The sequence below is a fragment of the Anomalospiza imberbis genome, chromosome 10 (genome assembly GCF_031753505.1).
Source record: "Anomalospiza imberbis isolate Cuckoo-Finch-1a 21T00152 chromosome 10, ASM3175350v1, whole genome shotgun sequence".
Lineage (NCBI taxonomy): Eukaryota > Metazoa > Chordata > Aves > Passeriformes > Viduidae > Anomalospiza > Anomalospiza imberbis.
Genome location: NC_089690.1, coordinates 25,317,376 through 25,332,834, shown reverse-complemented (window position 1 = coordinate 25,332,834; position 15,459 = coordinate 25,317,376). Strand labels below are relative to the sequence as shown.

The window sequence follows — 15,459 nt, the reverse complement described above, 5'->3', positions numbered from 1 at the left end:
TAAAGTGTACACAACTCTCGTTGAAACACTGAGCACATCATCTGTCATCCTGAGTATCATCATTTCCATAAATATTATCCCACCCATTGATTGCCTTGCTCAGTGCTGTGCTTCAAGCAAAATCCTGGACTCTTACCATATTTACGTCCTTCATCTTTCAACTCTAATAATGGTGAAGCGCTGACACCAGGCTCATATTCCAGGGAAGATAGAGAGTGCTCAGTGACAGCCCTGGCTCTGGGAAATTACAGCTCTGCTCTCTTGGCAGCTTTATGATTATGGCTCTGACAGGCCTTGTGTTCTGGAGCTCATATCCTGCCTTGGGCACATCCTCCTCTCCTACAGCACCAAGCTAAAGTCAAACAGGACACTCACATTACCATGGAGGTATCCTTCAGCATTTTCAGCTTTGGGGGGGAAATGAGCGCCATTCTCACCATGTTTAAAACAGCTGATGACTCTGGGATTTACTTTTAATTATACTTGCTGCTAGAGTTCCCAGGATCTAATTCTCCAGGAACCATAAGGTGGTGCTGAAAAATTCCAGAGTCTGGGTTTGTAAAACAAACTGAAGCAAAGCAGCTGTTTTTAGAAAAAGTGGCCATATCACACCAATACACAGCCCTGAGAAAAACTAAACCAAGTCCACAGTAGAACTCATGAGCTCATTCTTATTAAATAAAAATTGCTGCTGCACTTTCAGAGCTGAGCAGGTTACCCACATTAAAAAAGACACAGCTTTGAAGGTGTGAAGAAAAGCGGTGGGCTGTGACTATCAGTGTGTGCACAAGTGCTTGTGGATACTTGTGTTGCTCTGGACAGCACGTGAACATCAGAGAGGGACAGGCTGAGCAGCCCTGCAAGGGTCAGGGACACTTGCTCCATCAGCCATGCACTTTTAAGGATCTATTTAGAAGTAGCATCAATGAGGTATCACTGTTTTTATGCCTAAAGAAAACAACAATGAAGTAAAAAAATGTAAAGTTCAGGGATTTATCGCCACTGAATTATTTTACCTAACAGCCAGGTAGTATCCATAATACAAAGTGAATTCTCTTTTTTAAAAATTCATTTTTACAGCACTGTTTAGGCCTCTTGCTCTGAAAGCAGGCTACTATTGCTTTCTACTTACCATTAACCTGCTGTCCTTGCTCCCTACAGCTGGCCCTACAGCATTCATTAGCACATGCAATGGAGAAGAAGCACCCAGACGATGCACAATTTCATCTGGGTTGAAGCAGCATGCATGCACATCTCCAGAAAACACTCACCTAACAGCATTTCTGGGACCCCACAAACACACACAAATACCTGACACATTTTCAACAAATGCTTTGGAAATTAAAAAAAGCCAAACGGTCACAAAAACACACATGGTCCCAAAACCTTAACCATAAATGATTAATCACAGATAAAGCTGGTCTCAGACCAAAAGCAGGTTAAAAGCTACATCCATCAATTCCACTGATATCAATGTTTAACGTAAGCCTTTTAGGTTACATACTTATACAAAATCCAAGATTTAGGGAATGAAAAGTAGAACTTGAATACTGCTCCAGCAGGCAGAAAAGAGCTTTTTATCTTACTACAGACTAATGAGTCATTAACAGTGTGCTTAAGCATTATCAGCAAGTCAGCAGCCAGTTGGGAGGCAAGATGGGCCTTGTGAAGGAAGCCTTTGGGGATGAAGAGACACATCCATGCAAATGCATCATCACTCCTGCAAAAGCAACTGAAGGCTGCACAATTTATGTTAAATCAAATTCTTAGCTACATGTTTAGTCAAACAACATGACAGCTGGATAACACCCAGCAAACAGTCTCAGAACTAATGCCATTGTAATTACGTGGTGCTTCTTTATTCCTGCTCCACTTGATAATAGATTTTTGGAAATATGTATTTCAATTTAACCTACTCCATTTTGACATAAATACTTCATCTCAAGCAGTTCCATCGCTACAGATGAGATGATCCTTACCACCAGGAAATCAGGCTACTCTGTGGTGTCAAACACCTGCATGGAAGAGAACTGTCATTACCCAACAGGGGCCAGAAAGCTCCTTGTATCCCCCCAGGGAGCTGTTCAAGGCTACATGAGCTCTAATTCTCCAGAGGACTTCTGTAACAGATGGAAATAAGGAAAATGCATTAAACAATTTAGATTATTATTTCCAGAAATACTTCTACAGTACTCAAGTGTCAAAATGCTTTTAAATCAAGCAAATTGCACGTGGCAAGACTTACAAAGCTGACTACAAGAATTAGATGCTTACACTCCATGAAATTCGGTTGATTCCAGAGATACAGCTCCACTGCTGCTTTTTAAAAATTCACTCATGACTGACCATGAGATGAGAACAGTATCTTAATGAGTATAAAGCCCAAGAGAAACAAACCAAAAATGTAATGCTGACTTATTTTTGCATGTTTTACACCATGGTGAAAGCCATCCTCTTCCCTTTCCCACAGAAACAGGTCATTGCAAGGTGTGCCCTTGGGGCAATTCCCCTGGTTTTCGAAAGGTCTCCTCCTGCCCTGGGATTCACAAAGGATTTGAACCTGATGTACATTCACATAACCTGAGTTCATGAGAACCAAATATGAAAGGACTGCAAGAAATTCTAAATGCTAAATCAGACAGGGCTGCTGGGAGATCTTTAACAGAAACCCCACCACAGCTGAAGGCTCCTCTAGGCTCTGTTTTCAGAGGAGGTTTCTTGCTAAGTGCTTAGAAAAAGCAAAATGTCATTTAAAGTAACATAACTTTCCCTGCCATTTTTTATGGTTGTTTTCTGTACTCTAACCACAAGGAATTGAATATACTGCTTTAACCTCTGCTAAGTACAGTTTTTATACTTATTGACAGCTGGTGTTGATCATTTGAATTGGAAAAATTGCAGGAAGGAAGCACCTGAGTTCAGCCCTGAGTGTTCTCCAAAGTCTCCAGGAGTGTTTTATGATACCATTCAATGTCATTAATCAAGTAGTTCATTACTGGCTGGCAGAAACTCTTTGTTGCTGTGAACTCACTCAGCACAAAGTTATTTTGTTCGTAGTACTGCCACTTCCTTTTCAAATTTGTAAGGTTACTGTGCATCAACCTCCCGCTGCTGCAAATTTGGCACTCTTTTCTCTAAGCTTTGCTTTCCCTAAAGGTGACCATTTAACAGATCTTTTTTGTTTATTTCTGCATTCCTCATAATTTAAGACACCTGTTATTTTCTGTAAGCCTTCCAGACACTGTTTTATTTTTACCAGAAAATTTATAGTAAGATTTTATGTTTGTTTTCCCCAAAGGCCCCTCCCCTGTAAGTTCTGGCTCAAGGCCACTGCAGTAACACAGGCATTCCAGGATACCCCAAGTATGTTTTTCCACAGGCAGATGCCTCCTTCTATCCTTAAACTGAATCTAGAAGATGTCTACATAGTTTGCTTGCTCAGTGCAAAGGTCCTATATGCTGCTTCTCAGCAGGGATCATCTGTTTTGGTTAAATGCAACATTTAAAGCCACTGATGGGAGGAGATTGATCAACCAGCCACCAAGAACAACCATCTATCTACATGTATTTTCTGTTTGGTCGTTTTTTTTTAACTCCCCTAAGCTCTAATTTGTGGTTAATTCTGTGTAATTTGCCTCCTAGGTCCCAGTGACATCCCCAACTGCAAAGGGCCACAGCAGAAGTGGCCGGACAGGCGTGGAAAGCCCAACTCCTTTGTCTGGAGTTTCTTTGTCAGCAAGGACATCAGACCTTGCTAGAAGCTTTCACCTTCTCATGTCTTTCTTGCATTTCTTCTGAGCCACATGAACTGTTAAGAAACAACACTCAAATGATCTGCCAAAAATAGGCACCAGAGAGTCTCCCTCATTACAACCTGAAACCAGATCCTTTAAAATACAAATGCTATTTAGTGGATCTTTTCTCAATATTACCCATCTTTCTCCTTGATGTCTTTACAATTCATAGAAAGGTTGTCATTGATTTTGATCCAATTTTGATCACAATCACTATTTCTGTGCCACTATTTCCTGACACTCCTGCAATTAAGATGCATCTTGCATCTTAAACGTCCCTCCCTTTCTGTATTTTTCCTGCCTCTATCTGCTCTTCTTCCCAAAGTTTATTCTCCTATCACTTTTTTTATCAGTGTTACCACATTAATTGGTGAGCTTGTCTCCAAGAAATTAACTGCCTCCAGGCACATCTTTCTGCTTTCTCCTAGTGCTTAATCTCTGATCATATCTCGGTTTTATAATCCCTATCAAACCTTTTATTAGCTTTTGCTTTTATTACTCCTAAAATCACAAAACACAATATGCTGGACTTTGCTGTTGCCAAACGTTATCCATTGTAAAAATAGCAGGTCTGTGGCTTTTTTACATTCTCCTCATTTAATGCTTTCTCAGCCATTATAACATTAGCAAGAAGATAAATACTTTATGCTTATGAGCTCCTTGCAGCAGGAACACAGAGAAACACGTGCCTTCCCACATTCCAAAAATTCTGCTAGCACACATCCCTTTGCATTTCCCACCATGTGGGCAGGCAGGCAAAGGGATTCTGTTCCAGAGACAGGAGAGGGGAACCTCTGGAACCATGAACTGGCACAGCTAAAGGAAATCTGGGCCTGGGCAGGCAGCGACTCACGAGTGCCCACTGGTCCAGCAGGAAACCCATCCCCCAGATCACGGGTGCCTGGCAGAAGCAGCAGTGCCACTGTGGGGGCAGGACGGCCAAGCCTCACTGGAGACCCAAAGTGAAGCACTCAGACCTGGAGCTGGGGGAACTGGTCAGATTCCAGCCATTTCTGATCCAACAGAAATCCATTCTGTTTCCAGCATCCTGCTGGAGCAGGACTGCACGTCCCTGCTGGCCCTACACGAGCCATGGGAACACCGCAGTGGGATTTGGCTCGAGGAGCGTGGGCAGTGCTTGTCACCCCACCTGCTGACACGCCTGCCTGAAGTGCCAGCACCACAGAACTTCAGAACTGCCTCTCCTCCTGCTCCTCTCTGTATTTCAGCTGAGAGTAGTTTACTTTCACTCTGAATAAAAAATAAAATTAACGTCAGGAACGATGCGTAAGTACAGAGTTCGTACAGCAATGCAGTAACTGAACACGTGAAAAGGGAGACCAGCTTTAAAACACAAAGGCAGCAAAGGAAATAAAGAGGAACATGCTAAGGAAGGGTAGACCCAGTGGGTGTGTGTAGCTGGCACCACGAGGCAGCCAGGGCTCCTAGCAGGAGGAAGGACAATTAGATTGAGCAGATGAAAGCAATGATGATGATTGCTGGTGCTGCAGACCCGGGCTGGCCTGCATTAGGCTAAGTAAGCTGGATGCAAGCCAGCATCATTGAACAAATGGCATGGCACATCCCCAGCAATCTGAGGAGAGATTACCAATATCTTAAAGGTGACCTTTCACACTTGCTATCCCAGCAAATCAGGCAATTCTCTTGGCTGTAATGGACAGGATCAGCAGAGGCCACTCTCCTGAAGTTATGCACGTCTCATACAAATGGGATTTTTAGGTTTAGATTTAATATCAATTGACTGCACCTCATTTGAGCAAAGTATCCTAAGTGGTTTATTGGTTTATTTCAGCCCTTCCCCATTTTAAAGAAAACATAATCTAACTTTCCATTATTCATTATCATCCAGGCAGGCAACAAGAGAAAAAAAGAACCCTAATTTTTAGCCATATTGTCTATTAAAAATGTAAAATGTTTCCTAAAAGGGCAGGCGCATTAATTAAGGCTGCCTCAGGATAAATGAAGATTACTAGGAGTGCTCTGCTTTCCTGGATGAGTTTTCCATTATAATCAAATGAAACCAATTACTGCATTTGTAATGGAAACTACCTGAGCTGAACATTTCCACTTTTGCAGAAGCTGGAGAGTAAAGTTCACAAGCAAAAAAAGGTCTCCAAACACTTAGGGAAGGAAAAGAGAACGTATCTTTTCTGGGGAAAATAAAGAATCCCGTAAATAAAACCAACAGTAAAACAGTGGGTACAAACCAAATGGCCCCAGTGTAATTGAGAATCGCAGCCTGGATTCCCAGAAGCCATCTCCAGCAGGAAATCCTGAACCCGAGCATTGAACTCCCTTCCGCTTCTTCAGAGGAGAAAATAAAGCTTAATTAGGCTCAATTTTCTAAATAATGGTTATCCTCTGTAACTAATCAGGAAAATTTTAAACCAGTAGCAGATGAATGCTTGTTCAAATAGTGAAACATGCTCTGTCTTCTAAATATCATCTTACTCTGCAGGCAACTGAAAGGATCGAGGGTAACACACACTAAGGCATAGCTTTTATTTTCAAACATCCTTCGCCATCCTACTGAGCAGCCCCGAGAAGAACACACAACACCACCTTCTTCTGCACATGGAGGTTCTGCCAGTGACAGAAAGCAAAGATAACTTCAGGGGAAAAAAGAATTAATGGAATTTCAAACACAACAGCATTTTCTGAACTTATTCCAAATGGAAGAGGCAAATGTTTAAAGGTATTGCTAGGGAACTTAAGAAGGCGCCAAATAAAATTATTTGAATAATCTTTAAAGAAAATCCAGAGCCTGAAAGACACCTTAGAGAGAATTCTACTTCCAAATCAACTAAAAGCAATACACTCATTGAGTTCATCCATAATTATCCAATATTCACCTGGATCATGAATTTTACCCCTCAGTAAGCTAAGCAAGAGCATGTTAATTATGAGGCTGATAAAGGCAGTGCAGAGTTCTATTTTAGCATTCTGTCCATGAAATCAGCAATGAAGCTCTACAATGATTTCAGAGATATCCATTTATAGTCAGATAAAACCAATATATAGTAATAGCGTACTTTGATTTCTGGTTCCCTTTTAGACTCATTTAAAAACAACTAATGAGTGAAAATAGGGGCAGATGCAGGAACATTGTACATGACATGTACAATAATTTTAATTATTTTTTTTTTTATTGTACATGTAAATAAAAAAAGTTTAATACTCTTCCATGGGGAACATTGTGACACCACCAACCAGACTTCAGCACAATGCAGACCTGCAGCACATGCAGGCTCCAGTGCCCACCGTCCTACTCAAGAACCTGGACAAATTTCTTAGAGGTTTTCCATGTTCATCTCTGGATTTCAGATAAACTAGCAAGTTTGCCATTCATGAAAAGGAAAGGAAAACTGAGGCAATACGAACTGAGTTTTAATTAAAACACCAAGTGAAATTCTATCAGATTACAACAAGTGGTTGGGGTATTTTTTATAATTTATGTATTATACTGACTCTAGGTATGGCTCTGTCAGGTGTTCTACAGTGAAGGGAGCTGCAGTATTAGGGATTTTGGAAGGCTGCAAACACAGAAGCATTCTTCTCCTATTAAAAAACCTTCCTTTGTTCAGAACAGACTCTGCCACAGCTTCTTTCTGTGGAACCTCTAGATTACCTTGTCCCTTACACGATGTGGTGACCAAAGTTCTACACAGAAATTTCGTATTTAAATTTGTGCATTTCCATCTCTGTTCCCTCCAAGAATTCCTCTACTTTAAAGACAGGCAGATCTACCTGCATTTTTTAGATTAGTCTTTATACCCTGCTTAAAGCCACACTGCTATATTTTTTCCACTGACAGTTGTGTTAACTTCATACACACGCAGTCAGCTGCATCATCAGTCATTGCAGTAATTTCTAGCCTAATCTCCAACACCTTGAGAGAACACCTGGCTGTCATGTGCTGCTATTATTTATGTGACAGTTCTACCATCCTAGTTCTTTCCCCTTAATCTACACCACTCACAAAGCTGTTTCAAATTCACGTGCATTTTTATCCTTTACTTAGGTAAATGCTGCCAAATAAGTTTGGACTTTTTCATGCTCTTTTCCCAACTTCTGTATGAGAGGTGTACTTATAACAGACCTGTAGTACTTTCCTGATGTCTCAGTCAACACAAAAGTAAAGGGACTGTAAAATTGTGAAAGTCAATTCTTTTGCCTTTATTTAAAAGCTCACTTTTCTAGGCCCTTACACCAAATCCTGTGGGATGTCCCCACATGCTACAGCTAAAGACCAGGACAACCCTTGATTGATATCCAGTATCACAGACCCCAAATTTTTGTTTAGAGAACTGTGCAGACAAGGGAGAGGTCTTGCTTTACTTGGTTCCTTCTAAAGAAACAAATCCCCCCAACCCTTTCATTTCAAAGCAGACTCTACTGAACCCCATCAGAATTGTCTGTGAAGTCTGCATGGATTATTAGACACAGATCTAGTTAAAGACTAAAAACTGCTGCAAAGACAACACCAACTTCTTTAAATGTTTATCCACCGAAGGAGAAATTGCTGAACAGGAGTAACAAATAACGAGGGAGCACTTACTGTGGCAGAGAGCTGTGGTCCATTCAGCTGTGCGTGCAGGATGGCCTCGTTGATGGAGCTCCAGATCCCCGACAGGGCAGCTTCCAGCTCGTGCGAGGCAGCCATTTCATTAGTCAGATACTCCAGCGTGGAGATGAACTCCCTCCACTGTGCATCCAGCTCTGACACGCTGGCCAGGCAGCCCCTCATGACATTGAGGCAATATCCCACGCAGGGCCTGATGAGCGTCAGGCCCTGGCAGTGCGGGCAGTACTGCATCTTCACCAGCGCCCTGCTGCACTCCTTGCTCAGAGCGGCGTGCTCCGTGCTGTTTATCACCTCAATGCCCAGGCTCAGGGCCTGGCTCAGCATCCTGCTGGCCCAAAGAGATTTTGACAGCTCTGTAACCATGTTTTTAGAATAGTGTCCAAAAGGATTTATGTCTTGCCTTGTAAGCCGCAGACACTCTGTATAGTCCTCTGACAGATCTGTAATTCCTGGGTTTATTAGCCGGCTGTACACCAGAGGAAAGAGACTGTCAAAGAACCGCAGAACTGCACTTTCCACTGTGGTCTCTGCGCCCAGGATGTAGAGAGAGATGTCTGTAAAAAGCTCCTTAACAGGCTCTGCTGCTTCTTTTGCCATAGGTCTGTAAGCTGTCTCAAACAGGGAACTTGTGCGGTTTTCAGCAAAGCGAAGCAAAGACTCAAAGGCCTCTAAAAAGGGGGCAGGGGAGAGAAAGAACTAGAGGTTAATGGCAGGCACCTGAAATCTTGGTCACAGGACTAACACTGTCCTGAACAGGAACATCAATAGTTTTACATGAAATCTGCAATATCAATGCAATAACAGGTAATACAGCTTTCAGCAGTAATGTGATTAAAGGGATCCCCATGTATTGCCTGTGCATAATGAAGGCAACATGTAACTGTTTCTCTTAAAAAAAAAGATTGAGTCTGTTCCCACTAGCCAGACCCTGATCCACCAAGGACTCGCACAGATTCCAGGCCAGGGCTGGAGCACAGTCCAGGGCTGTGTGAGGTGGTTTTTGGAAGTCACACTGCATTTGGGCAGCTCAGATGGGTACACTTCCAAAGCATCCCTCAGCTCAACTGTGTGGCAACTGAATACACACAGAAGCTGAAGGTTTTGTTTCACAGTGCTTGAGTAGGTGGCTGAGAGGCACTTCTTGCAAAGTACAACCCCAAGATGAAGGAAAAGAATCATGCTGTGTGAATAAATTCTCTCCCCATTACCATTGGCCATTTATGGACACCAGCCAGTGGTTGGGGAGGACTTGGCATCACGTCCACTACGACCCAAAATCAAAGTGAAATAAATCAGGAAAACATTATCTCCTTTAATTACACCATTTCTGAGTGGCCTAAGAAAAAATAGTATTTAAGGAGTTCCACATTTAAGACATTTCAAATGGCACATGGTAAGTATTATACACCCAAACCACTGACTGGGGTGCTAGAATTCATGGACAGGGCAAGGAAGGGATCAGTTTTCCAGATTATTTTTAATGACACAGAAGACAGTATTCCACACCTTTCCCACTGCTTTCCTTGGAAGCTCTCCAACAGAAAGGCTCTGACATAAATCATCCTTGCGCTCCTCTGGGTGGCAAGCAGCTCCAGTCGGGGCAGGAGATCTGTCACTCCATGCCTCCCAAGGCCTGGCCAGGTAATGGGGTTTTGGTCTAATCCTCCTCTCCACTCATAGGAACATCCCTGTGCTCTGCAGCAGAGCCCCAAGCCGCCCGGAGATCAGCCCCACAAAGAGCAGACACAACGCAGAGCTCCAGATTAGCACACACGGGCAAGGTTCTGCAGCAAAGCCTGCACTGTGCTGTCCCCGGGACGCTCCCCGGGCAGCTGACTCCTCTGCTGCGATAGGCATTCCAGTCCCTTTTAGCACAGTGTGCTTTAACGACACAGATAATACAGCACATCTCACTGGACACTCAGCAGCAGCATTTTACTGCAGAAAAATCACTTCAGCACTCACACTGCTCTTACAGCAACTAATAGCTTGGAAGTGCTTATAAAATCCTTGAAATTAAGAAACCAGATACACTCGAGTTGAAAAAGATGACAGTACTTTCTTGGCAGAGAAGCACCTTGCCAAGTTTCAGAGTGAAGCACAGCTGACAACAATTCTGCAAACTGGATCCAGGATAGAAGCCTTGACACAATCTAAACTGTGGTTTGTTCTGTGCTACTCACAGTGTTAAAAGAGGTTTTTGTTTGCCACATCACCTCAATGTGTTTATTTCTACAGGGAGCCAAAGCATTGTTTTTATCATAGCAAAAACTCAATAGAAATATTACATAAAACCAGGTGTTTAAGTTTCCTCCCTAAGCATGGTCCCTTACAGATATTCAGTTTATCATTAAATTATGGGAGCAGGGACTGTTGTCTACAATGACACCAATCTTACACTCTTCCCTTATCTTCCATATGCATAAAGGCAGAACTGCAGGCATCACTCTCCTTACCTGAAAACCAAATGAAATTCATTTATCAATGTGCTAGTCTTGTTATTTTCCCAAGAAAATAAAAGCCCCAGTGAAACATATGAGCAAAACATCCATTGGCAGCATAAATCCCAAGAAGAGATTTCAGCAGATTCCTGGGATACTAGGTTGTAGGCTAGAAACCATGTACCATTTTATTTTCAAACCTCTTAACTGTGAAATTCTGCATTCTATTAAATAAAATTCTGCATTATTCTGAGGCAAGTGTGAAATCGTGATATGTAATAATGACATTTATTTTTCATGGCATAAGGGAAAAATTGTGATGGCAAATAGCTTCATTCCTTCTGCAAGACGAGCCCTCACACCCAAAACATGGCACAAAAATACTGCTTGGGATAATAGATGTGCTGCAAACCCCTGTAAGGCATCATGTGCTTCCGTATAACCACTGGTCAGACACAAAATGTGACTCGTGCCTGAGGGCAATTGCATTTCAGAAGGAAATATGCAGGTCCTTTTCTATTTTTAAGGCATTAAGAGATGTTTGAGACAATCAAATTACAGTTCTTAGACCTTTAAATCAGAATTATTTAAAGGGGCTTCATGCAGTCAAATGATGTGGCAACAATGGACAGCTTGAGTTGTGGCAGCACAGGGCAGGAGCTGCTGAGGTGATTAATTATCTGCTTTCTAGTGCACTTTGGGTGGTACTTTGTATGAAGTTTCCAAACTCCAAGGAAGGTTTACCACTATCTGCAAGACCAGCTTCTCATCTATGCCATCAAATACAGCAAACTTCAGATCGTTATGTACTCATAAAAAGCTGAATTCTAAGCCTAAAGATACACTGGGAGAATTATTTGATCATTTTTCACTGCCTTTGGCTTCAACACAACGCTACCAGCAGCATGGAATATATTGCAAATATATCAATTCTGAACAGAAATAAGCCTTAACTGAAATAATCCAACATTTGATGGAAATATCAGATTTGGAAGTTTTTTGTCTTCCACTTGTATGAAAACAAATAGGAAAGTGGAGAGCAAGGTTTGCTCCCATGCTGCTGAGAAATCCCTTTTTGGTTTAAGACTACAGGAAAAGTGAAACAACAACAATTAGTTTTGAATTTTGAACACCCACACTGGTGACTACTTGATGAAAACCAGGCAGCATCACCTTCCACGGGGAGAATTTTGCTGAAACCATGTGCTCACCAAACACTTGACTCCCAGCACTGAGGTGCCTGGACACCCCAACACACTGCTCAAACCCAGCTCACCTCTGGAACTTCCCATCCGTCCTGCTGGGCTGTGGAATGAGCTGTGGGGACAAGCCCAGCTCTGCCAAGATCCACGCTGGGTTTGCTGCTCCAGTGACAGCACCACCCTGCCAGGCCATGCAGCTAAATTTTTTAGATTAGTCTTTAGACCCTACTTAAAGCCACACTGCTACATTTTTTCCCACTGACAGTTGTGTTAACTTCATACACACGCAGTCAGCTGCATCATCAGTCATTGCAGTAATTTCTAGCCTAATCTCCAACACCTTGAGAGAACACCTGCCTGTCATGTGCTGCTATTATTTATGTGACTCCCCAGCTAGTTAAAGTCAGCAAGTGGTGTGTTTATTGACATTGGGCACAAGGGGAATTATTTCCCAAAGGCAGGTGCAAAGAATCACAGGCTCCAGCTCTCTATTTATCTAAAAAGTCTTACATCGCCATGTAATTCCCAAAATGCCTACGACATCTTCATTACCTAACCCCGCCTACCCTCACTTCATATTAAAATGTATTTAAATGAGTCTGAAGTTCCTTTTACACCCGTGCAGTCTCCTGATTTAACTGGGGTGATCGGCTCTGAAATGGGTCACTGGGCTCTGAAATGGGACAGTGGGTTCTGAAATGGGACAGTGGGTATTGAAATGGGACAGTGGGCTCTGAAATGGGACAGTGGGTTCTGAAATGGGTCAGTGGGCTCTGAAATGGGTCAGTGGGCTCTGAAATGGGACAGTGGGCTCTGAAATGGGTCAGTGGGCTCTGAAATGGGACAGTGGGTATTGAAATGGGACAGTGGGTATTGAAATGGGACAGTGGGCTCTGAAATGGGTCAGTGGGCTCTGAAATGGGACAGTGGGTATTGAAATGGGACAGTGGGCTCTGAAATGGGACAGTGGGCTCTGAAATGGGTCAGTGGGCTCTGAAATGGGACAGTGGGCTCTGAAATGGGTCAGTGGGCTCTGAAATGGGACAGTGGGCTCTGAAATGGGTCAGTGGGCTCTGAAATGGGACAGTGGGTATTGAAATGGGACAGTGGGCTCTGAAATGGGACAGTGGGCTCTGAAATGGGTCAGTGGGCTCTGAAATGGGACAGTGGGCTCTGAAATGGGTCAGTGGGCTCTGAAATGGGACAGTGGGCTCTGAAATGGGTCAGTGGGCTCTGAAATGGGACAGTGGGCTCTGAAATGGGTCAGTGGGCTCTGAAATGGGACAGTGGGCTCTGAAATGGGTCAGTGGGCTCTGAAATGGGACAGTGGGTATTGAAATGGGACAGTGGGCTCTGAAATGGGACAGTGGGCTCTGAAATGGGTCAGTGGGCTCTGAAATGGGACAGTGGGCTCTGAAATGGGTCAGTGGGCTCTGAAATGGGACAGTGGGCTCTGAAATGGGTCAGTGGGCCCTGAAATGGGTCAGTGGGCATTGAAATGGGACAGTGGGCTCTGAAATGGGTCAGTGGGCTCTGAAATGGGACAGTGGGTATTGAAATGGGACAGTGGGTATTGAAATGGGACAGTGGGCTCTGAAATGGGTCAGTGGGCTCTGAAATGGCACAGTGGGTATTGAAATGGGACAGTGGGCTCTGAAATGGGTCAGTGGGCTCTGAAATGGGACAGTGGGCTCTGAAATGGGACAGTGGGCTCTGAAATGGGTCAGTGGGCTCTGAAATGGGACAGTGGGCTCTGAAATGGGACAGTGGGCTCTGAAATGGGTCAGTGGGCTCTGAAATGGGACAGTGGTCTGCTGAGGTCAAAGTGACCCTTTACTTTTGCCTTGTTGGCAGGCTTTGGACCCCTTGGCTATAGCTCAAGTTTCGGGGCCCAGGTGCAGGCCACAGTCCTCTTCTTTTTCACAATTAAATCTTCATCACATCCTGCTTCTTTAAACAGAGTAAAGACAGGCAGGTAATATATTACCCCAGCTTTAACTACTTTATCTGCTAATAATTAGCTACCCCTTATTATTTCTACTCTTCTTGCTATACTCTTGTTTCTATCCCCCCCTAACTAAATCTAGCTAAACTTTTTTCAGTTTCTTTAAAGCCTTGGTTCACACACAGATGGACAAACATTGCTTTGCAGGTACAAGCATTAGTGCTTGTTCATCCCAAGCATGGCGCGGTTTGGTTTGGAGCAAGAGCTCCCTTCTGACAGAAACACATCCACTCTCATTCAGAGGACACTTCCCTTCTCCTCTGGCAGCAGCTACACCTCAAATTCCTCATGCAATGAGAATCACAAAGGCTTCTGCCTTATCTCACAGCACCTTTTGCACTGTAACACCACTGACTTCTTCAGTGGGATTTAATCCTGCTTTAAATCCACTGCACGTCACAAAATGCTGCAAGAATGGAAGCGTTTCTGCTAAAGAATAGTGCTACAGGGAGAAACTAATGTAGGAGGAATGTGTCAATCTGCTCAGGGCCGGCATTCTCCAAATATCTCCTCTATTTTCCCACCACCTGGGGGTCTCTTTGGGGAAAACCAGGTAGATATTAAGTTTCTCAAGTCACATAAACACCACATTCACCAACTTGCAGGACCTCCTTTCAGCAGGAATAGCTGCTGGGGTTTTTAACTGCTGTCACCTCTGTTTTTGTCTAATCGAGTGCAACAGCTCTCCAAGTTTGTGTCCAGGCCAGCACCTCTTCTCCTGCAGCCTTATCCTCCAGACAAAAACCAGAGATGCAGAAGTACCATGCATCTATTTGCCACACTTTCTGCAACAAAATTCTTTCTGGGTGTATTTATTTTGTCAGGCTCTGAGACAAACAGCAACACAAGCTCAAGGAACAATGTGAGCAGAGGATTCAGTGAAGTGCACAGAGCTGGTGTCAGAGCCTGCATTCAGGGTTGCCTTTATCTCATGAGCCCTGGATTTCTTAGAGTGCATGGAAGGCAGCAGATGTGGTCTCAGGGAACACACAGATAGGAGCTTTCCAAGAAAATCTGGACTGACATATGATAGCCACGCTTAGAGCAGGTTCATTTGCTTTCCTCACTCCTGCAAGACCCTCACAAACTATTTAGATCCTTATTCTGTAAGCAGCTGTGGGGTTCAGATGGAGAGCATTAAGCAAGGTTAAGCAACTTCCAACTTGCTGGATTATGATTTAGCCCAAACCTACATTCTTTTCTTTCCAGAGATCCAACACAGGAATATTAGCATGGAAACAATTTCACTAAAACAAAGGCAACCTAAACACCAGATACCTCTGCTCACAGAGGATTATTTCTGCCCCAGAGTAGCTGAGGCTAAGATATTAATGCCTGAACCCCCTTGTCTTCAAAAACCAGAGTCCTAACACTCACTGCAAACCATGACGTGTCTGTGTGAAAGGGAAGG

General features: G+C 43.4%; 1 protein-coding gene across 5 annotated transcripts in view; it reads right to left on the bottom strand.

Annotated features, from left to right (window-relative positions):
* Positions 1-15,459, bottom strand: part of LOC137480262 (glypican-5-like) — a 372,067-nt gene that overhangs the window by 249,780 nt on the left and 106,828 nt on the right. For 4 of the 5 annotated variants that reach the window (XM_068201344.1, XM_068201345.1, XM_068201342.1 and 1 more), the window contains exon 3: positions 8,374-9,068. In XM_068201344.1, the coding sequence (XP_068057445.1) occupies positions 8,374-9,068 (695 nt within the window). Of the gene's footprint in view, positions 1-8,373; positions 9,069-9,327; positions 9,434-15,459 lie in introns of those variants that run through there. The other variant, XM_068201346.1, reaches the window with a different exon arrangement.